General features: G+C 47.9%; 5 protein-coding genes across 7 annotated transcripts; all 5 read right to left on the bottom strand.

Moving 5' to 3' along the window:
- Positions 1 to 74: 74 nt before the first annotated feature.
- On the bottom strand, positions 75 to 2,979 carry LOC311344711 (uncharacterized protein; the record flags this gene model as incomplete). Its single annotated transcript, XM_084469066.1, has 2 exons — positions 75 to 1,324; positions 2,967 to 2,979. The coding sequence occupies 2 exons, from the start codon at positions 2,977 to 2,979 to the stop codon at positions 477 to 479; spliced, it is 861 nt and encodes a 286-aa protein (XP_084325192.1). The 3' UTR covers positions 75 to 476.
- A 2,485-nt stretch (positions 2,980 to 5,464) lies between these two features.
- On the bottom strand, positions 5,465 to 7,824 carry LOC311345438 (uncharacterized protein; the record flags this gene model as incomplete). The annotated part of the gene is made up of 4 exons (XM_084469837.1): positions 5,465 to 6,802; positions 6,968 to 7,031; positions 7,158 to 7,255; positions 7,518 to 7,824. The coding sequence occupies 4 exons, from the start codon at positions 7,822 to 7,824 to the stop codon at positions 5,991 to 5,993; spliced, it is 1,281 nt and encodes a 426-aa protein (XP_084325963.1). The 3' UTR covers positions 5,465 to 5,990.
- Positions 7,825 to 8,575: 751 nt separating this feature from the next.
- On the bottom strand, positions 8,576 to 16,273 carry LOC311344712 (uncharacterized protein). The gene is made up of 8 exons (XM_084469067.1): positions 15,900 to 16,273; positions 13,517 to 13,800; positions 13,275 to 13,341; positions 12,012 to 12,734; positions 11,228 to 11,235; positions 9,859 to 10,167; positions 9,613 to 9,676; positions 8,576 to 9,282 (listed from the first exon to the last, which is right to left on the bottom strand). The coding sequence occupies exons 1-8, from the start codon at positions 16,204 to 16,206 to the stop codon at positions 8,684 to 8,686; spliced, it is 2,361 nt and encodes a 786-aa protein (XP_084325193.1). The 5' UTR covers positions 16,207 to 16,273; the 3' UTR covers positions 8,576 to 8,683.
- A 378-nt stretch (positions 16,274 to 16,651) lies between these two features.
- Positions 16,652 to 19,761, bottom strand: LOC311345437 (uncharacterized protein). Of its 2 annotated transcripts, none has more exons than XM_084469836.1 (6): positions 19,392 to 19,761; positions 19,040 to 19,134; positions 18,849 to 18,909; positions 17,962 to 18,302; positions 17,768 to 17,831; positions 16,652 to 17,241 (listed from the first exon to the last, which is right to left on the bottom strand). In XM_084469836.1, exons 1-6 carry the CDS (start codon positions 19,696 to 19,698, stop codon positions 16,700 to 16,702), a joined length of 1,410 nt encoding a protein of 469 aa, XP_084325962.1. In that variant the 5' UTR covers positions 19,699 to 19,761; the 3' UTR covers positions 16,652 to 16,699. The 2 variants fall into 2 exon arrangements, with proteins under 2 accessions (XP_084325962.1, XP_084325961.1); XM_084469835.1 differs by having other exon boundaries at positions 17,768 to 17,834.
- A 638-nt stretch (positions 19,762 to 20,399) lies between these two features.
- LOC311345440 (uncharacterized protein) lies at positions 20,400 to 22,537 on the bottom strand. 2 transcript variants are annotated; one of them, XM_084469840.1, is made up of 4 exons: positions 22,193 to 22,537; positions 21,830 to 21,924; positions 21,633 to 21,696; positions 20,400 to 21,156 (listed from the first exon to the last, which is right to left on the bottom strand). In XM_084469840.1, the coding sequence occupies exons 1-4, from the start codon at positions 22,497 to 22,499 to the stop codon at positions 20,597 to 20,599; spliced, it is 1,026 nt and encodes a 341-aa protein (XP_084325966.1). In that variant the 5' UTR covers positions 22,500 to 22,537; the 3' UTR covers positions 20,400 to 20,596. The 2 variants fall into 2 exon arrangements, with proteins under 2 accessions (XP_084325966.1, XP_084325965.1); XM_084469839.1 differs by having other exon boundaries at positions 21,633 to 21,699.
- Between the last annotated feature and the right edge of the window lie 527 nt (positions 22,538 to 23,064).

Raw genomic sequence — 23,064 nt, forward strand, 5'->3', positions numbered from 1 at the left:
GTCAAAATAAAATTATGTCGCCGGGGGGGGGGGGGGGGGGGGTTATGCGTAAAGTGATCAGAGGTCCGAAATAATACAGTAATAATACAGTAGGCCTACTTGAAGACGTTCAAGAAATTCAGCCTTGGTGCAGAGTTACAGCCACGTACCCACGTAATCATGACTGCCTACAGAGAATGTGAAGTTCACGCCTTGCAATAGACAAGGCTGAAGTATCAATATAATATATATTAATATACAATAATAAAGTATTCAGGGAGAATAAACCTTTAAAACTATTGGACAGAAACAAGTATCTCAATCTATAAAAACAAACATTTAAATAACATAATAAAAATAATATATATATCAAATAATAAAAGTCAAAAAGTTGGAAAGCATCTGAAAAAAAAACAACTAAACTAAAGCAATCATTGATCACATACACAAGAAAGCTGTTAATCAGACTGTCCGCTCACTACTCGTCAAAGCACCCTTTAGCCAGTGTGCTTGACCATGTGGCGACGCAGACTACTGGGGTCGCTGAAGCTAGCGGCGCACTGCTGACACTTGCAGGGCTTCTCCCCGGAGTGAGTCCTCAGGTGGATCTTCAGGTTGCCGCCCTGCGTGAAGCGCTTCCCACACTGGACGCACCCGTACGGCTTCTCGCCCGTGTGGATGCGCATGTGCATGTTCAGCTTGGCCTTGTTGGCCAACACCTTGCCGCACAAGGCACAGGGGATGGGCAGTGCCCCCTTGTGGCCGACCCGGTGCATGACCAGCTCCTCGCGGCGGACAAACCGCCCGCAGCCTTCTAGGCTCTTGGCCGCGCCCTGCGGGAACGTCAAGTTGGGCTGAAGCGGGAACTGTGTGCCGAAGTGGCCCGGTTGCCTTCCCTTGTCTCCGGCCGCCAGCGCGGCGTGTTTCAGGGACAGGGAGGCGGCCTGGAGGCGCTGGAGCCGTTCTGCGTGGCCGTCCCTAACGGGACCCCCCCTGCCGGGACCCCCCCTGCCGGGACCCCCCCTGCCGGGACCCCCCCTGCCGTCCTGCGTCCCCTGCGACGGGGCCGCCCTCTCGCTGGGGCCGCCGCTGCTGAAGCTGAGGAGGCTGTCGTGGGTGACGCTGTGGTCCGGGGACAGCGAGCTCAGGGCCTCCAGTTCGGATGCCGTGAAGACGGTGTCATGGCCGTCCACCGCCAGTGGGCCCTCCCCTTTTCCGTGGACGCTCAGGATCCTCAGCTCCCCGCTGTGACCGGACATGTGGGAGGAGCCTGGGGCGTCCACACAGCGACTCTTCGAGGTGGCGCCGCGCTGCGTGCTGCGGTCTCCAACGGCATCGCAGTCTCCTGCACAGAGGGAAAACAAAGACAGAGAAAAGGTTATTGTTTTAATACAATATTTGCCCAAAAGGGCACCGTGTGTAGACATGGACTGGAGTCAATGTTAAGTCCATATGTAACATTGAAGAAGATTCTTTATTTGTCATAGTACAATGCAGTGGCGACTTCTCTAAGACTGCAAGGGAAGCTCAGCTTCCCCTAAAATTTCTAAAATTAAATGGTCAAATATATACTGTTGTGTTAATATTTCATTGACTAAAAATGCGTCCATCTCGAAGACAAGTTCGTTCAGCATCAGCTGCATATCGCAGGTCGACTGACTCGTTTTCCTTCTCATACATTCCCGTAGCGTCACAGTGCATTGGCCTGTTGAAGCTCAGCGTCCATCCACTTCAATGGGGCTGCATAGAACAGCTTTTTTTAGTGCGTCGAAAGTCGACGGTCATTGGATAATGCTGCGATTATGTCCCTCCCACGGACGCTCAGCGTTTCTGGGGGTGAATGGAGGAGTGGGCTGGCCTGGACGCTGGCCTTCCACGTGATGATTGGAGGGTCTGCGAAAGACTGAGTTGCCGTTTGATTGACAGCGATTTTGAACTATAAAAAGTCGCCGGAGCTGTCTTCATTCCTCAGTCCCATCACGGATTTTGCAAGCGAGTCGAAAGACGAACTGCAACCTATTTCTTGATATTTGCTTGGCGAAATTGCTAGACAATTTTCATACACTTATTCACACAATTCCTTGCTTCAGTTTAACATAATTCCCACATTTCCTTGTTCAAGTTTAATATTGTTTTGGTAGTTGGCCATCACTTTGATTCAGGGAGCCTGAGGTCTGAACTTCAAGTCCTGTATTCAGATCAGGACTTGCAGGGTGACAGGGGAAAGCTGTGTGATTTCTTGGTATTCCTTAAAGACATGGAGTTGGACAGTGCAATGCCTCAGCTTTACAAACTGTTCTCATTAGTGGCCACAATTAGAGCTACATCTGCAGGTGTAGAAAGGAGCTTCTCCTGTTTAAAGCGGCTCAAGTCCTACACCCGTAACACAATGGGCCAAGGCCGTTTAAGCAGCCTAGCTCTGCTGGCCATTGAGAGGACACTGGTCAAGTCAGTGGAAAAGACAGCTAGTTGGTATGACAGAGCATTTCCTTGAAAAGGAACAGAGAGCATAATTTACATATATACACACATATATATACATAAATTGACAATTTATATGATGTAGGCCGAAAATGAGCTTCCCCTCTTTGAAAGACCAGCAGCCGCCACTGGTACAATGACATTACACAAACGAGAGCCCTGCGTTTAACCCTTCACTAGCAGCACTAGGGGCAGTGGGCAGGTAGCCAGGCACAGAGCAGGTCCAGAGGACCAGCACCAGGGCCACTGCCTAGTGCCTAGGTCAATGGCACCGGCAGGAGTTACCTAGCACGGTTGGCTTTTGGTGTGGGAGAAAAAACCAACGTAAACAAAGGGGAGATTCAAATTCTACAACCTGGATTTACTTGTGTTTCAGGAGGGCTCTGGTCATGGTGCTTTTTCAAATGAAGGCTTTTGAAGGCTTCTGAGTGCAGGAAGAATTAAGTAGATTCACAGTTGATCCATTTTCTTTGCTTGCTTGCATGGCTGCAATGGTTACGACTTACCTACAGCGGGCATGCCAACCCCGACAATATCCTCTTCATCCTTGATTAAAATGATGTCTGGGGTCCGCTGCTTTCCACACAAAGAGGGAAACACGCACAAGACACATTCTTGCATTTAAGCAGAGAAATTTTGCAATCCCCGTGAACCACAAACGTAATCATAAAAGGTGTGTGCTTGCTTCAAGTGAGTGTTGTGCCTACCTCTGCTGGAGTGCTAACAGAGGAAGCCTCACTTATGGACGGTGAATGGGAAGGGGAATTCACAACCTCCTTGTGGTCCATCTGGGGCTTAAGGTCTGGTAACGATGATAAAGAATACATTAGATTCCGGACCAAGAGCATTCAAAGTGCAAGAAATGGGCACATCGTCCAATTATCATACTCAAATTCAAACCAAGCATCTCAATTCGACCCTAGCATTTTTTAACCAACATAAAATGATGATCTGACTCTGCATTATAACATCTTCCATGCGCGCATAAATTAGACAAATTGATTTTAAGTGATTTTAAAGGTTGAAATGGAAGCTTGGGGGGCCCCTTGTGTTACAAGGGGGCCCTATGCAACAGCACAGTCAATATATATATATATATATATATATATATATATATATCTCAAACCTTAATTTATTTATTAAATGAAGTAGAATGACACAACAAACTTAACAGTATGGATGTACTCTATGTTTGAATACAGCTACAAGTCAGGCGTCATGCAGCAGCAGCGCTGCCACATCAACGACACCACCCACCTCCGAAAGTCAGATTGAAGCAGGTCAGTTATGTAATTGCATGTTACAGCTGCAGTCACATCACTGAACAATACTATGGTTATTCATAATTTATGCTTCAGATGTGTTTATTGCCTGATGTGCTGTTATTTGTAAATCACCTTGTGACCTTACTGAAGGATTAATATCTATATTTTCATGTGTGTTTTATTTGCTTGCAGGTGAAGGAACAAGCACAGCATGCACTGTTCAACAGCCTGATGACACAAGGCAGCACCTTTGAACCATTGTTGTTCAAATAAAACTGTTAAGTGTTCAGATATAACAATACAAGCACCTTATATGTTTTTACATAATCTGTTCACTGCACTTTATATTTTTACTTTGCACTTTTATTAGACCGCTTATTTATACATTTTTTATAAATTTTTTATATTGCTTTTTCATATGTCTAGGTTGTTCTCTTACTTCATTGTGTTTGTTAATGTGTGTTACGCTGCAATTTCCCAACTTGGAATCCATAAAGTATATCTATCTATCTACCTTTGGTTCAGATGTTTGGGGGGGGGGGGGGGGGGGCGCGGGGGTAATCTCGCCTAGGGCACCAAATGGGCTAGAGCCGGCCCTGGTTCTATCACAACAACGACATGAACAGGATGATAGTAATAATAATGTTTTCAAAGTGAGAGTGAAATCATGCCCCTTCAAAGTTTTGGGTGAAGCAGATGAGATCTATCTTTTTTTCATAAAAAGGGGCAGCAATGTAGAAGTGAGTGAATAAGTGATTGTCCTTTTCGATAACCATAACAGCACAAATAATGAAAATCTATAAATTAAATAAATACACTGTTGCCCCCTAATATAAAGTTGGAGATTACTGAGCTACAAAAGTGATGTAAAGTTTTAGGTCTTCGAATATATATCTCAAATTGCAGTAAATTGCTTAATTATTTCAATGTTTTTCTAGGGCAGGAACACCATACCCGTTCTTGTGCCTTGCCCGGAAATGTGGCTTGCATACCACTTCTGTAAATGATAACTACTTCGTATTACTACAAATGTAAAAATTAATAGTGAGCGTCCTTAAAGACCCCTGAACACTTGTTCCGTCCTGTTTTCAACCGATCACAGTCGGAGATCCACTCACCATTCCCCAGTGGTTTAGTCCGTGGTTTGCAGATGTTGGCTCGAGCCAGGGCGAAACGACTTGCCGCACGCGATGCATTTGATCTGGTTTGAAGCCGCAGTGAAAACAGCTCACTCCTCATCACCTTCATCCTCGTCCTCAGCGCTTCGTTTTCTTTCAGGCTCCGAGTTATCTGTAAGCGAAGGGTAGTCGAGCCTTCCGAGAACAGTTGGCTGATTTCAGATACGGCCGCTTTCGCAAGTACGTCCATGATGGACGAGAGCTGTTCTTCCAAAGTTGAGTCGCACGGCGACATGTTTATTGTCATATGTTACTCGATCTGAGCCCTGTGATGACAATTTACCCCCTAACGAAATATGCACAATGGCCTCTTCCGGTATGTTACCGTAATTACTAGAAAACATTGTAGTACAACTATAGTCGGTGTGTCTGTGCTTATAAATGTTTAACTGTGGCCAGCTTGTTATTAAATTAAATAGTAGTTTGTGGTCGGAAAAATAATGAACCAGTTATGGTTACTCATGTTTGCGAACATTCAAAAACACACATGCAAAACAAAACCGAACATGTGAAATTTTGGTTTTAATTTGGTCAAAAACATTTTAATATAACCAGCGACAGTGTAAATAAATATTCATTTTTTTAAATAATTGTGTACACTTAAAAATCATTAATTACAACAAGTTATAACACTGTGGCGTGTTCATAGCGTTATAACCCATTTGGAATTCAAACTCACCTTCCTTATTGTGATACAATCCAAGGTAAGAACTACAAAATACTGGCAGTAGAAAAATAACCGCAGACAGAAAGTAAAATCAAAAGAGGTAGATGGCATATAGCAGTAGGTTAAAGCACACATAAAATTAAGTTAAAACAATCCTCCATAATGTTGGTGATAACTTTGCAATAGCCTATTCCACAAGTGAACTTTGATGCCAATTTGTCATTACAAACGTAAAAGAATAATGACACACATTTATAAAAGAATACAAACAACGTTTATAAAAAAAATTACAAGAAAAACAAAGAAAATTTATAAAAAAAAATAGAAAGCATCTTTCATCGTGATGAAAAAAGCCAAAGGCAGTCATTTGATCCCATACACGACAGAGGGGTCAATCAGAGCGTCCCGCTGCCCCGCGTGTCAAAGCACCTCGTTGCCAATGTGCTTGACCATGTGGCGACGCAGACTGCTGGGGTCGCTGAAGCGCGCGTTGCACTGCAGACACACGCAGGGCTTCTCCCCGGAGTGAGTCCTCAGGTGGATCTTCAGGCTGCCGCTCTGCGTGAAGCGCTTCCCGCACTGGACGCAGCCGTACGGCCTCTCGCCCGTGTGGATGCGCATGTGCATCCTCAGCTTGGCCTTGTTGGCCAACGACTTGCCGCACAAGGCACAGGGGATCGGCCCCGCGTCCTTGTAGCGGGGCCCGAGGACGACCAGCTCCTTGCGGCCAAAGAACCGCTCGCCGCAGTCCAGGCTCTTGGCCGCGCCCTGCGGGAACGCAAGGTTGTGCTGCAGCGGGAACTGTGCACTGAGGTTCCCCGGTCGCCTTCCCTTGTCGCCGGCCTCCAGCGCGGCGTGCTTCAGGGACAGGGAGGCGGCCTGGAGGCGCTGGAGCCGTTCTGCGTGGCCGTCCCTAAGGGGACCCCCCCTGCCATCCTGCGTCCCCAGCGACGGGGCCACCCTCTCGCTGGGGCCGCCGCTGCTGAAGCTGAGGAGGCTGTCGTGGGTGACGCTGTGGTCCGGGGACAGCGAGCTCAGGGCCTCCAGTTCGGACGCCGTGAAGAGGGTGTCATGGCCGTCCACCGCCAGTGGGCCCTCCCCTTTTCCGTGGACGCTCAGGATCCGCAGCTCCCCGCTGTGACTGGACGTGTGGGAGGAGCCAGGGGCGTCCACATGCAGACTCTCCGAGGTGGCGCCGCGCTGCGTGCCGCCGTCTCCAAAGGCATCGCAGTCTTCCGCAGAAAGGAAAATAGAAAGAGAGCAAGCAAGCATAAGGGTATGGCTTGTACACAGGCTTACTGAAGTGGAATTCGTTCAGCCATGGCTCTCTATGTTTCTTCCCAAACTAGTTAAACAATGTCCATTGTGAGTTAAACACTTAAAAATGCGTAACTCACCAACAGTTGGACTGCATCCATTGATATCCTCTTCATCTTTGATTAAAATGATGTCTGGGGTTTCCTGCTTTCCACATTGAGGGGGAAACACACAAGGCATATTTTTGTATTTGCATAGATGTTGTCAATCCCCCATTCAAGACGCATTGAATCATAAAGGTGTGTGATTATATAGGTGTGCTGTGCCTACCTCTGCTGGAGTTACGGTAACGGTTGAAGCCTCACTTGTGGACGGTGAATGAGACGGGGGATTACCAACCGCCTTGTGATCCGTCTGGGGCTTTAAACCTGATGGTGGTGGTGATGAAGAAGAATACATTACATTCTTGACCAAGACCATTCAAAGTCCAGGAAATTGGCATAACGTCAACGAGGCCTTTTTTGTGAGGTGGTCTACTGATATGTTATTATTCATTATCAATTGTTAATTATGAATCCTGGTTATTATTACTACACATATAGTAATGCATAGTACATTGAGCGTTCTTAAAGACCCCTGAACACTTGTTCCGTCCTTTTTCCCAACTATCACAGTCGGAGATCAACTCACCATTCCCCAGTGGTTTAGTCCGTGGTTTGCAGATGTTGGCTCGAGCCAGGGCGAAACGACTTGCCGCGCGCGATGCATTTGATCTGGTTTGAAGCCGCAGTGAAAACAGCTCACTCCTCATCACCTTCATCCTCGTCCTCAGCGCTTCGTTTTCTTTCAGGCTCTGAGTTATCTGTAAGCGAAGGGTAGTCGAGCCTTCCGAGAACAGTTGGCTGATCTCAGATACGGCCGCTTTCGCAAGTACGTCCATTATGGACGAGAGCTGTTCTTCCAAAGTGGAGCCGCTCGGCGACATGTTTATTAACATTTTTACTCGACTACCGGGAGAAGTAAACTGACATGAAACGAACCCTGTGTTGTCGATTTACCCCAGAATGGTATACACGCAATGGCCTCTTCCGGAATATTACCGTAATTACTAGAAAACAACATTGTAGTGCAGCTCTATGTATTTCTATGTGTCAAGTTGTGGCCAACCTGTAGTCAACTTTGCAGTCCCTGTGTCTGTCTCTTTGTGTGGCCATCGGTTATACCTTTCAACGCGATTTATATCATCCGATCACGCCAGTACCCATTAACTGTCCGGTTAACATTCCCAGATTAACATCAAAGTAGCCTTGAAATCACAAGTGTAACCAGGCCCCGGCGAATGCTCAGGGGCTTTTTTTTAATTGTAATTCTGACGATTCATTACGTATACAAAAGGTCATACTTTAACTTTTATATTACTATGTATTTAATCTGCCGTAACCTGTCCTGTTGCATTGACCTTTAACTTCATGAATTGCTTTGAGCGACTTGTCAAAACTCACTCTCTTCACTCCCTCTCTCCCCAAAGACTCATCTAGCTGTAGAGACGCTGTAGTACATATGCCAGGCCTATATGTGCGCATCAAGCCTGCTCGCTGTTTCTTGTACGTCGCGTCTGTCGCCTGAGGAGTTATTTTGCACATTTTAAAAACTAACTTTTTAATAAAAAAAAAAACATTTCTGAAAGAGATTGCCATAATTTGTTTATTTTCACTAGACACACATTATTCTAACACTTTACAAAAATGTAAAAGTTTCCCTATAAGAATCATGTACACCAATCGTCTCTTCGCTTTAACTTTGCTGCCTGTATCTTCCCATGATCACGCTCTAAAATAATCCCGCTGCCCCGTGTGTCAAAGCACCCCGTTGCCCGTGTGCTTGAACATGTGCCAACGCAAATTGCTGGGGTCGCTGAAGCTGGCGTTGCAATGCGGACACACGCAGGGCTTCTCCCCGGAGTGAGTCCTCAGGTGGATCTTCAGGTTGGAGTTCTGACTGAAGCACTTCATGCATTGGTCACACCTGAAGGGCTTCTCCCCGGAGTGGATCCTCATGTGGATCTTCAGGTTGCAGTTCTGTCTGAAGCGCTTCAGGCATTGGTCACATTTGTAGGGCTTCTCGCCGGTGTGGGTACGCATGTGGATGGCCATCTTGGTATTGTTTGAAAACACCCTGCCACACACGACACAGGACTGGCCCTTGCGGCCGCAGTCCGGGCTCTTGGCCACGCTGTGGTCCGCGGACAGCGAGCTCAGGGCCTCCAGTCCGGACGCAGTGAAGCGGATGTCATGGCCGTCCACCGCCAGTGGGCCCTCCCCTCTGCCGTGGACGCTCAGGATCCGCAGCTCGCCGTTGTGACTGGACGTGTGGGAGGAGCCTGGGGCGTCCGCATGCAGTCTCTCCGAGGTGGCGCCGTGCTGCGTGCTGCGGTCTCTAATGGCATCACAGTCTTCTGCAGAGAGGGAAACCAAGACAGAGAGAAAGAAATGGTATTAATTCATTATTTGCACAAAGGGACACAGTATGTACTTTGTACAAACTTGTGTGTTTCGGAAAGATTATCTTTTGACTTCTAACTTTCATTGGTTGATTATTCCTTTTCCTTGGATTTGGATTTCCTGTTTTACCAACAGCTGATAAACTGTACAGGTAGTCCTCGTGTTTTAGCAGGGCTCTGGTCATGACGCGCTTTCAAAAGAGGACCAGTTAGAATCGAGTACATTCTCAGTTGATCCAGGTCGTTTGCTTGCTTGCTTGCATAGATTCAATGTGTATTACTAACCTACAGCGGGCATGCCTCCACCAATGTCCTCTTCATCCTTTATTAAAATGGTGACTGCGGTCTGCTGCTTTCCACATAAAGAAGGAAACACACACAAGACATTTTCTTTCATTTGCACAGAATAGTTGTCAATCCCCACTGACAACATATTGAATCATGAAGGTGTGTGCTTTCTATGGGTGTGTGCTTGAGTTGTAACAGAGGAAGCCTCTCTTTTGGACGGTGAATGAGAAGATGATTTCCAACCTGCACAGTCCGCTCCTCGCGGTGGACCAACCGCTTGCCGCAGTCCAGGCTCTTGGCCACGCTGTGGTCCGCAGACAGCGAGCTCAGGGCCTCCAGTTCGGACGCCGTGAAGAGGGTGTCATGGCCGTCCCCCAGTGGGCCCTCCCCTTTTCCGTGGACGCTCAGGATCCTCAGCTCCCCGCTGTGACTGGACGTGTGGGAGGAGCCAGGGGCGTCCACATGCAGTCTCTCTGAGGTGGCGCCGCTCTGCGTGCTGCGGTCTGACAGCGTCACAATTTGAGAGGGATGCCTCCTCCAGCCACCTCCTCCCTAGACTCAAAGCTCAAGCAGGTGACCAGGTTGAGGACACTGAACGAACACCAGCGCAAAACGATCCGAGCACAACATCACACGCGAAGACGCAGCGCAATTATTCTATTTTGGCAATGACAAGCGACAACCTGTCCTTCCCTGTAAGCTGATCAGCCAGCGTTTATACATTTTGAATTTATGTTTAAGAATGATAAACCAGCTCGTGTGGCATCTGTCTTGAAACCCTTCTGGGCTCTTAACTGATTCCCTGTTTGAAATGCAACTCCCAAAGTTTTACTCGTGTTTTAGCAGGGCTCTTCTGGTCATGAAGCTTTTGAAAAGACGACCAGGATTTTTTAGCGCTGGAAGAATCTAGCAGTCAGACTAGAATCTATGGGTGGTGTCAGCTGAGGGGGATTTCGAACCGCCTCGTGTCCATCAGAGGCTTCAGGTCTGATGATGATGAAGAATACATTACATCCAAGAACATTCAAAGTGCAGGAAATGGGATTATCCTCATGTTATGAGGCATGTGTTGTGAGGTAGCATGCTTCTCCGTTATACATGATTAATTATTCATTTTGAATCATGATTATTATAACTTTTTCCTAACCCCCTGAACACTTGTTCCGTCCTGTTTCCCACCTATCCCAGTCGGAGATCCACTCACCATTCCCCAGATGTTTAGTCCGTGGTTTGCAGATGTTGGCTCGAGCCAGGGCGAAACGACTTGCCGCACGCGATGCATTTGATCTGGTTTGAAGCCGCAGTGAAAACAGCTCACTCCTCATCACCTTCATCCTCGTCCTCAGCGCTTCGTTTTCTTTCAGGCTCTGAGTTATCTGTAAGCGAAGGGTAGTCGAGCCTTCCGAGAACAGTTGGCTGATCTCAGATACGGCCGCCTTTGCAAGTACGTCCATTATGATAGAAAGCTGTTCTTCCAAAGTGGGACCGCTCGGCGACATGTTTATTAACATGTTTTACTCGACTACCGGCAACAAACTGAAATTAAACGGACCCTGTGATGTCGATTCACCCCAGAACGGAATGCCACCAATAGCCTCTTCCGGTATATTACCGTAACTACTGGAAAACAACATCGATGAGCAAATGGGGCTACGCCTGCCCCTAGGGGGAGTTTGGAGTACTGCAGGGGGTACTCAGAACATTTCTTAGAAAAAAAAATGAAAAACAGCAAACCATCATATTTTCTTCACCCTGAACATGTTTCAATTCTGAAAGCTGGACAATAGAAAATCGAGAAAAATGGACAAGTGGTTGAAAACCAGGAGAAAGACCGCATCCGGAAAGACCAAAAAGTTGTCTATTTCAGGAAAAATATATTTAAATGGGATCCACCTGTACATGCTTTCACCGTCCCCTGGCGTTGTGCTTCTTTTGTGGGGAAAAAAATGAGCCAATAGTCAAATTAAGCACAGGCCCATGTTTCTTACTAAATTGTGAATATTTGCACCCTTTCAATGTTCATGCTGACACTGCCAAATAGAACGCACACACATTATTTATTTTGATTCAATTTTTTTAATTAAATGAAAATTCAAATATATATATATTTTTTTTTTATAAAATTTTTAACGCCCCAAAATTAAATAAAATATTTTGCTGTTCAGGAAGATAAGTTATTCTTCATCACAGACATCAATTAATAACAATAAAAACAGATGAAAAATTGGATTCGTTGTCATTACAACGAATACAGGATAGAGGTTAGGTCTGGGCGACATGGCTGAAAGTTTTATATTGATACTGATCAAAAGTCTATCACGATACGATCATTTAGCGTTTTATTGCCCAGGCCTAATAGAGGTGTCAATCAAACCGTCCCGCTGCCCCATGTCAACGCACCCGGTCGCCCGTGTGCTTGGCGATGTGCCGACCCAAATTGCTGGGGTCGCTGAAGCGGGCGCCGCACTGCGGACACACGCAGGGCTTCTCCCCGGAGTGGATCCTCATGTGGATCTTCAGGTTGGAGCTCTGACTGAAGCTCCTAACGCACTGGTTACACCTGAAGGGCTTCTCCCCGGAGTGGATCCTCATGTGGAGCTTCAGGTTGTAGCTCTGCTGGAAGCACTTCAAGCACTGGTCACACCTGTAGGGCTTCTCGCCGGTGTGGGTCCTCATGTGGAGCTTCAGGTTGCCTTTCTGTTGGAAGCGCATCGGGCAATGTTCGCACCCGTACGGCTTCTCGCCGGTGTGGGTGCGCAAGTGGACGATCAGCTTGGCATTGTTGGGAAACACCCTGCCACACGCGATACAGGGCCAGCCCTTGCGACCGCCCTGATGCCCGGTCAGCTCCTCGTGGTGGACCAACGGCTCGCCGCAGTCCGGGCTCTTGGCCACGCCGTGGTCCGCAGACAGCGAGCTCAGGGGCTCCAGTTCGGACGCTGTGAAGAGTGTGTCATGGCCGTCCACCGCCAGTGCGCCCTCCCCTTGTCCGTGGACGCTCAGGATCCGCAGCTCGCCGTCGTGACTGGATGTGTGGGAGGAGCCAGGGGCGTCCACACGCACCTCCTCTGAGGTGGCGCCGCGCTGCGTGCTGCGGTCTCTAATGGCATCACAGTCTTCTGCAGAGAGTGAAACAAAGAGAGAGAAAGAAATGGTATTAATTCATTATTTAAACAAAGGGATTCAGTAGATACTTTGCACAGACTTGTGTATTGGAAAAATAATATTTTGACATTTCTTTCTTTCGAACTTCCATTTGTTGGTTATGCATTTTCCTTGTCCCCCCTTGGGGGGGGGGGGGGGTCAAGGGTCAAAGGCTCCAGCTGAGAAGGTACCACTACGTCTCCCCCTTTTAAGGATGTGGGGAGGTCATAAAGACACAACCTAGGTGATATGTTGTTTCCCATCACATGTTTCACCAATACTGTAGTTATATTGGGAATCAAAGCTGATCTTTGCTTCCCTGGCACCTGTCTGCCATGAAGAAGAAATAAATCATTGTCCTATAAACTGTATAAGTAGTGTTTTAGCAGGGCTCTGGTCATGATGCGCTTTCAAAAGAGGAACGGGCTTTTTAGCGCAGATAGAATCAAGTACATTCTCAGTTGATCCAGGTCGTTTGCTTGTTTGCTTGCATAGATGAAATGTGTATTACTAACCTACAGCGGGCATGCCTCCACCAATGTCCTCTTCGTCCTTGATTAAAATGGTGACTGCGGTCTGCTGCTATTGACATCAAGAAGGAAACACACACAAGACATTTTCTTTCATTTGCACTGAATAATTGACAATCCGCACGACACATTGAATCATGAAGGTGTGTGCTTTCTATAGGTGTGTGCTGGATTTGTAACAGAGCAAGCCTTTCTTTTGGACGGTGACTGAGAAGATGATTTCCAACCTGCACAGTCCGCTCCTTGTGGTGGACGAGCCGCTCTCCGCAGTCCAGGCTCTTGGCCACGCTGTGGTCCGGGGACAGCGAGCTCAGGGCCTCCAGTTCGGACGCGGTGAAGACGGCGTCGTGGCCGTCCACCGCCAGCGGGCCCTCCCCTTTTCCGTGGACGCTCAGGATCCTCAGCTCCTCGCTGTGACTGGACGTGTGGGAGGAGCCAAGGGCGTCCATATGCAGTCTCTCTGAGGTGGCGCCGCGCTGCGGGCTGCGGTCTCTAATGTCATCCCAGTCTTCTGCAGAGGGAGATTAAAAAAAAAAAGACAGAAAGTCATGGTATTAATTCATTATTTACACCAAGGGATACAGTATGTATTTTGTACACTGTACAGTACCAGTAAGTTGTCGGTTTGAATTCAGAATCAGAATCTTATTTATTGCCAAGTATGTTTACACATGCAAGGAATTCTTTTTGGTGCAAAAACAAACAAACATAGTGCAAAAAGAGAAGACAGAATGAGGTAATAACAGAATGAGGTAGTAATGATGAAGTACAATATCAGACAAAAATGAGTGCAGTTGTAGGGACTTAAGTGTGTTGGAGGGAGGGGGGGTGAATGAGAGTCAGTGTCAGTGAGCCCGAGATCTGTTTAACAGTCCAACTGCGGATGGGAAGAAGCTGTTCTTGTGGCGGGAGGTTTTAGTTCTGATGGAGCGTGGCTCAAAAAGTTTGTGTCCGGGATGAGATGGGTCAGCCACAGTCCTCCCGGCACGCCTCAGGGACCTGGAGTCCTACAGGTTCTGGAGGGATGGGAGGTCGCAGCCTGATGACCTTCTCGGCGGTGCGAGTGACACGCTGCAGACCGCTCCTGTCCTTGACGGTGGCGGCAGCGTACCAGAGGGTGATGGAGGAGGTGAGGATTGACTCGATGACGGCTGTGTAGAAGTGCACCATCATCGTCTTTGTTTGGCAGGTGGAATTTGTTCAGCTGCCGCAGGAAGTACATCCTCTGGTGGGCTTTTTTTGACCAGGGATCTGATGTTCAGATCCCATTTGAGGTCTTGGGTGATGATGGTGCCCGGGAAGCGGTAGGGAGCTTGACGGACTGATGACTGGAGGTGCAGCTGTTGGAGTACAGGGAGAAGAGTAGGGGAGAAAGAACACAGCCTTGGGGGGGGGGGGGGGGGGGGGGGATCCGGTGCTGACGGTCTGGGGATCTGAGACGTGGCTCCCATAGCCTCACACGCTGCTTTCTGTCGGACAGGAAGCCTGTGATCCACCTGCAGGTGGAGTCGGGCACGTTGAGCTGGGAGAGCTGGGAGCTGTAGCAGAGCCGGAATGACGGCGTTGAAAGCAGAGCTGAAATCCACAAACAGGATCCTGGCGTACGATCCTGGGGAGTCCAGATGCTGGCGGGTGTGTGGTGTGCAGAGCCGTGTTGACTGCGTCGTCCACAGACCCGTTGGCTCTGAAGGCGAACTGCAGGGGGTCCAGGAGTGGGTCGGTCGCTCAAGGCGCTCAAATGACCTCATGACCACAGAGGTCAGGGCGACGGGTCTGTGGTCATTGGGTCATTTGAGTCCTGTGGTCCTTGGTTTTTGTTGGGGGGAACGGGGATGATGATGGTGGAGGCTTTGAAGCAGGCTGGCACGTGACAGGACTCCGGCGAGGAGTTGAAGATGCGCAGTGCTTCAGGGTGGATGGAGAGACAGAGTCTGGACCGGCTGCTTTGCGGGGGGGTTCTGACTCTTAACGAGCCTGTGGACGTGACTCTCCTGCAGAGTCGTCACTGTGGTGGGGGAGGTGGGGGCCACAGAGGTGTGGAGGTATGGAGGTCCTGTTGAGCTGGTGGGGGGGGAAGTCAGTGGGAGGGAGCTGGTAGAAGGCGTCGTGGGGGACGGGGTCAGGTCTGTCCCTTTGTCTTTCAAAGTGACAGTAGAACTCTTTTAGCTCATTTGCAAGGCGCAGGTCGTTGATGTGGGGGGGGGGATGGTTTGTAGTTGGTGATCTGCTTCGGGCCTAATTTTTAGCGCCGGTAGAATCAAGCAGTCAGCCTAGAATCTATGTGTCCATCAGAGGCATTAGGCCTGACAATAATGAAGAATACATTACATCCAAGACCATTAAAGTGCAGGAAATAGGCATGTCGTCAATATTAGGCATGTGTTGTGAGGTAGCTATTATATAACTATTTCCTATTACTACAAATGTAACAATCAACAGTAAGTCCGTCCTATTACAGCCCGTGTTTTGCCAATGTACACTATGCTCCCTGGTCAAGAGTCTATCGAATCGTGCTGCCCTATGAAAAAGCGCCACCTCATGTGTTTGAACCACTAGGTAGCACAACTTGATAGGGAGCATAAATTGGCCGAACACCTGGACTCAACTCACCATCTCCCAGATGTTTAGTCCGCGGTTTGCAGATGTTGGCTCGAGCCAGGGCCAAACGACTCGATGCGCGCGATGGATTCGATCTGGTTTGAAGCCGCAGTGAAAACAGCTCACTCCTCATCACCTTCATCCTCGTCCTCAGCGCTTCGTTTTCTTTCAGGCTCTGAGTTATCTGTAAGCGAAGGGTAGTCGAGCCTTCCGAGAACAGTTGGCTGATTTCAGATACGGCCGCTTTCGCAAGTACGTCCATTATGGACAAAAGCTGTTCTTCCAGAGTTGGGCCGCTCGGTATCATGTTTATTAACATGTTTTACTCGACCACCAACGAGAAGTTACACAGACAGACAGACAAGGAACGGACCCTGTGATGTCGATTGATACCAGAACGAAAGGCCCCCGACGGGCTCTTCCGGTGTATTACCGTAACTACTGTAAAACAACATCGAAAGCAAATGGGGGTAAGCCTACCCCTAGGGGTACTTTAGAGTACTGCAGGGGCTACTCAGAAAAGTACAAAAATATATATATAAAAAATATATATAAACAGCTAACAATTTTTTTTCACCATGAGAACGTTTAGATTCTGAAAGCTAGACAATAGAAAATCGTGACGACAAAATTCAGTTTCAGGAGGAACACATTTAACATCAATTGTACATCAATTATTAACAACAATAAAAATATATATATCTTTTTAAATATCAAAAAGTTGGAAAGCGTCTTTAAAAAAACCCCCAAAGCAGTCATTTCAACCCATACAGGATAGAGGGGTCAATCAAAGCGTCCCTTTGCCCCGTGTGTCAAAGCACCTCGTTGCCAATGTGCTTGACCATGTGGCGACGCAAATTGCTGGGGTCGCTGAAGCGTGCGTTGCACTGCGGACACACGCAGGGCTTCTCCCCGGAGTGGATCCTCATGTGGATCTTCAGGTTGCAGCTCTGTCTGAAGCGCTTCATGCAATGGTCACACCTGTAGGGCTTCTCGCCGGTGTGGGTGCGCATGTGGATGGCCATCTTTGCATTGTTGGGGAAAACCTTTCCACACAAAGCACAGGGCCGGCCCTTGTGGCCGCCCCGATACCCCGTCAGCTCCTTGCGGCAGAAGATCTGCCCGCCGCAGTCCGGGCTCTTGGCCACGCCGTGGTCCGCGGACAGCGAGCTCAGGGCCTCCAGTTCGGACGCGGTGAAGAGGGTGTCGTGGCCGTCCACCGCCAGCGGGCCCTCCCCTTTTCCGTGGACGCTCAGGATGCGCAGGTCCCCGTTGCGACCGGACATGCAGACTTGCAGACCTTCCGAGGTGCCGCCTCGCTGTGTGCTGCGGTCCCCAAAGGCATCGCGGTCTTCTGCAGAGAGGGAAAAAGAGAGACAAAAATTGTATTAATACATTATTTGCACAAAAGGGATACAGTTATGTACTCCAACACGCCGACAGCCGACGCCCACTCTCTCGTTATCGATTCTCCGTCTCTCCTTCGCACTTAGGGGCCTGGGCGGGTAAACTCCGGAGGGGGAGATTCTGACATTTGTGTTCCCACATGCAGCCCCTCCGGTTGTAATCCGGAGCACGTCAGGCTTACAGTGCATGTGTGAAAGGGCTACCTGTAAGTTGATCAGCTAACATTTAAACGTTTGCAATTCATTTATTATTAGAAAAATTATAAACCAGCTCATGTGGCATCCGTCTTGAAAACCCTTCTGGGCTCTTAGCTGTTTACATCTTGGAAATGCAACTCCCACGTTTTACCCGTGCAGGGCTCTGGTCATGATGCGTTTTTGAAGGAAGACCAGGCTTTTTAACGCAGGTAGAATCCAATCTCAGTTGATCCAGTTTGTTTGCTTGCTTACATGACTGCAGTGTGTCTTACCTACCTACAGAGGGCATGCCTACAACGATATCCTCTTCATCCTTGATTAAAATGGTGTCTGGGGTCCGCTGCTTTCCACATTAAGAGGGAAACACACACAAGACATATTCTTGCATCTGCACGGAAAAGTTGTCCATCCCCACCAACAACAAATTGAATCGTAAAGGTGTGTGCTTTCTATGTCCGTGTTGTGCCTACCTCTGCTGGAGTTGTAACAGAGGAAGCCTCCCTTTTGGACGGTGAATGAGAAGGGGGATTTCCAACCTGCCCAGTCCGCTCCTCGCGGTGGACCAACCGCTCGCCAAAGTCCAGGCTCTTGGCCACGCTGTGGTCCGCAGACAGCGAGCTCAGGGCCTCCAGCTCGGACGCAGTGTAGAGGGTGTCATGGCCGTCCACCGCCAGTAGGCCCTCCCCCTGTCCTTGGAAGCTCAGGATCTGCAGCTCCCCGTCGTGACTGGACATGTGGGAGGAGCCAGGGGCGTCCGCATGCAGTCTCTCGGAGGTGGCGCCGCGCTGCGTGCTGCGGTCTCCGATGTCATCTGCAGAGGGAGAAAAAAAGATAGACAGAAAGTTATTATATTCACAGAAGTGTGCACTTTGTAGACGTGGATGAAACTATTTAAAAGAACATTATGTAACATTGACACAGAGGGTTTAAAATGTGTACTGCTAGGGAGACATCCATCTCAGTTTTGGAGAGGGAGGTCTCCTCCAGCCCGCTCCTCCCTAGACTCAAAGCTCAAGCGGCCGACCAGGTTGAGGACACTGAACGAACACCAGCGCAAAATGAGCCGAGCACAACATCACATGTGAGACAACTATTAGATGTTGAAAATAACAAGCGACAACATTGCATTCCCTGTAAGCAGATCAGCAAACATTTATACTTTTTCAATTGATTTATTGTTTGAGAACGATACACCAGCTCATGTGGCATCCGTCTTGAAACCCTTCTGGGCTCTTGGCTGTCTCCATCTTGAGTTTTATCAGGGCTGTAGTCGAGGCATTTTCCAAAGAAGACATTTTTAGGGCAGGTAGAATCTTGTAGGCAGCCTGGAATCAATGCTGCAATGTTTATGACTCACCTGCTGGCCTGCATCCACTGATATCCTCTTCATCCTTGATTAAAATGATGTCTGGGGTCACCTGATTTCCACACAAAAAAAGGGAAACACACACAATACATAATCTTGCATTTGCACAGAAAGTTGTCAACCCCCATTCAAGACACATTGAATCATAAAGGTGTGTGATTATATAGGTGTGCTGTGCCTACCTCTGCTGGAGTTGTAACAGAGGAAGCCTCACTTGTGGATGGTTTAAGATAAGTGGAATTTTCAACCGCCTTGTGGTCCATCGGGGGCTTTTGGCCTTATAATGATGAAGAATACATTACATTCTTGACCAAGACCATTCAAAGTCAAGGAAAGTGGCGTATCTTCAAATTATATGAGGCATGTGTTGTGAGGTCGCCTGCTTCTCCATTATAAATCATTATTAATTGTTAATTATGAATCCTGATAATTATAATAACTATTTCCTATTACTACAAATGTAGTCATTAATAGCACCCCCTGAACACTTGTTCCGTCCTGTTTCCCACCTATCCCAGTCGGAGATCCACTCACCATTCCCCAGTGGTTTAGTCCGTGGTTTGCAGATGTTGGCTCGAGCCAGGGCGAAACGACTTGCCGCGCGCGATGCATTTGATCTGGTTTGAAGCCGCAGTGAAAACAGCTCACTCCTCATCACCTTCATCCTCGTCCTCAGCTCTTCGTTTTCTTTCAGGCTCTGAGTTATCTGTAAGCGAAGGATAGTCGAGCCTTCCGAGAACAGTTGGCTGATCTCAGATACGGCCGCTTTCGCAAGTACGTCCATTATGGACGAGAGCTGTTCTTCCAGAGTGGAGTCGCACGGCGACATGTTTATTGACATGTTTTACTCGACCACTGGCGAGAAGGAACAGAAACGGAAATTAAACGGACCTTGTGATGTCGATTTACCCCCGAACGGAATGCGCCCTATGCTATGGCCCCTTCCGGTTTATTACCGTAACTACTGGAAAACAACATTGTGCGCGTGTAATACCGTGTGTGACAAGTTGATCAGGCTGATCAAGCCAGGGCTCATGAACGGTCAGGTCTGGAAATGGCCAGATCAGACCTTCACAGTGTGATTCCATGAGCTAGCGATTCCCAACACCCTCTGGACCCGTAGGCCGGGGCCGGTCCGTGGCCCCGTTGGTACCGGGCCTTGAAATATTTCCAGAAAAAAGGCTAATACAAATTTGGCTATAAGGCACGTTATTTCCTACAACATTTAGATATAAGAGGATTTTTTTCAGAAGAAAAAAAAAAGTGAGTTGGACACTAAGCGGCAAGTTACTGACAGCTGTAGCGGCATGGGCAACAACGAGGCTTCATATTTTATTAAGAATATGCAGGTCCTTGGAACAAAAAAGGTTGGGAACCCCTGAGCTAGACTACAATCCGAGATGGTCGAGCTCGCATTCTGATCGGATTGCCTGTAGGGGCAGGGACGAGTCCAAGCTTTTTTTTTATTGAGGGGGGAAGGAGAACCAGGCAGGGGGGCCCATGGGGGTAATCAGAAAACTATCATATATATTCTGGGGTCACTTTGCAGTATTATAAGTTCATTTTGCAGGCAATTTGTGATAACAAACGTAACGATAATGACACAGACATTATTAACAACAATAAAAACAGGAATCGTTTTCTTTGTATGAATATCTGATCAGTTGAAAAGCTTCCTTAATTGTGATGAAAAAAAAGCTAAAGCAGTAATTTCATCACAGACACAATAGAAGTTTTAATCAAAGCACCCCACTGCCCGTGTGCTTCATCATGTGGCGACGCAAATTGCTGGAGTCACTGTAGCTGGCGTTGCACTGCAGACAAACGAACGGCCTCTCTCCGGAGTGAATCCTCATGTGGATCTTCAGGTTGCCTTTCTGTTGGAAGCGCTTCATGCATTGGTCGCACCCGTACGGCTTCTCGCCGGTGTGGGTACGCATGTGGATAGTCATCTTGGCATTGTTGGGAAACACCCTGCCACACACGACACAGGGCTGGCCCTTGCGGCCGCCCCGATGCCCAGTCCGCTCCTCGCGGTGGACCAACCGCTTGCCGCAGTCCAGGCTCTTGGCCACGCTGTGGTCCGCAGACAGCGAGCTCAGGGCCTCCAGTTCGGACGCGGTGAAGATGGTGTCATGGCCGTCCACCGCCAGTGGGCCCTCCCCTTTTCCGTGGACGCTCAGGATCCTCAGCTCCCCGCTGTGACTGGACGTGTGGGAGGAGCCAAGGGCGTCCACATGCAGTCTCTCCGAGGTGGCGCCGCGCGGTGTGCTGCGGTCTCCAAAGTAATCGTAGTCTTCTGCAGAGAGGAAAACAGAAAGTAATTGCATTAATGAATTATTTGCACAAAGGGATACAGTATGTACCTTGTACACACTTGACACCGAGGGTTAAGAATGTGTACCGCAGTCATAAATACACAGTATTGGAGAGAGTTGTCTCCCCCCACACCTTCCTCCCCAGACTCGAAGATTCTGGGGAGGAAGGGCGAGCTGAGCGTAACTTGACATGTGAGACGGGCGCAATTATTCTATTTTGACAATAACAAGGGATGTCGTGTCCTTCCCTGTAGGCCTTTCACACATGAGATCCAGCCCAGAGTTGCTCTTTACAGATGCAACACACACTCCTTGTGAATTCTCTTGAACTTCTTGATTCTCTGAACTTTTTGAAAGAGGACCAGGCTTTTTAGCGCAGGAACGATCAAGTACATTCTCAGTTGATCCAGGTCATTTCGTTTGTTTGCTCTCATGGCTATAAATATGCATTACTTACCTACAGCGGGCATGCCTCCAACAATGTCCTCTTCATCCTTGATTAAAATGGTGTCTGGAGTCTGCTTCTTTCCACATAAAGATGGAAACACACACAAGACATATTCTTGCATTTGCACAGAAAAGTTGTCCATCCCAATTAACAACAAATTGAATCATAAAAGGTGTGTGCTTTCTATGTGTGTGTGTTGTGCCTACCTCTGCTGGAGTTGTAACAGAGGAAGCATCACTTTTGGATGGTTTAAGATAAGGGGGATCTCCAACCACCTTGTGTTCCATCGGGGGCTTTTGACCTGATGGTGATGAGGATGAAGAACACATTGCATTCTAGACCAAGAGCATTCAAAGTGCAGGGAATGGGCATATCATATATTTAGTTTAGGCATGGGTTGTGAGCTGGCCTAATGTTCTGTTGTTGCTCATTATTAATCATGATCATTGTTATCATTATTATTATTTCTTATTACTACACGTAATTAATAGATAAGTGAGCGTGCTTAAAGACCCCTGAACACTTGTTCGGTCCTGTTTTCCACCTATCACAGTCGGTACTAAACTCACCATTCCCCAGTGGTTTAGTCCGTGGTTTGCAGATGTTGGCTCGAGCCAGGGCGAAACGACTTGCCGCACGCGATGCATTCGATCTGGTTTGAAGCCGCAGTGAAAACAGCTCACTCCTCATCACCTTCATCCTCGTCCTCAGCGCTTCGTTTTCTTTCAGGCTCTGAGTTATCTGTAAGCGAAGGGTAGTCGAGCCTTCCGAGAACAGTTGGCTGATCTCAGATACGGCCGCTCTCGTAAGTACGTCCATTATGGACGAGAGCTGTTCTTCCAAAGTGGAGCCGCTCGGCGTCATGTTTATTGACATAGTTTACTCTACCACCGGCGAGAGGTAACAAACTGAAGTTAAACGGACCCTGTGGTCGATTTACCCCCGAACGTATGGCGAACAATTCACACTTCCGGTATATTACCGTAATACTGGAGAAAAAAACAACAACAATGTGGGGCAAAGTTTGGCCGATACCATTACATGGCTTTGACGAGATGTCCATTCTGATTGGTCGATTATGACATTCAGCGGGCGATTATTTCAGAATAACCAACCGCTATGTACTCTATAACAATATGATTCAATTTTGTGTCAAATTATTGACTCAAATAAATGTCTGTGTAAGCGGGATAATGTACATGATATTATCCCTAACACAAAGCGTCAAAAATTTAATTTCACGTTGAAAAAAAGTTATTTCATACCAGTCATTGATAACTTTTACACTTGAATTTAACATAAGTTAATCATCCGTTCATTTAACTTTCGTTAGACAAACAAGGAATGAAGAGTGAACGATGCTAGCAATCTTCAGACTTTGTCCCATCAGAATAATTCTGCATTCTAGAGGGAGGACCGTAAACTGACTTAAGCATCACTG

This window comes from Micromesistius poutassou (genome assembly GCF_964030765.1).
Source record: "Micromesistius poutassou genome assembly, chromosome: 6".
In the NCBI taxonomy this organism is placed as follows: Eukaryota; Metazoa; Chordata; class Actinopteri; order Gadiformes; family Gadidae; genus Micromesistius; species Micromesistius poutassou.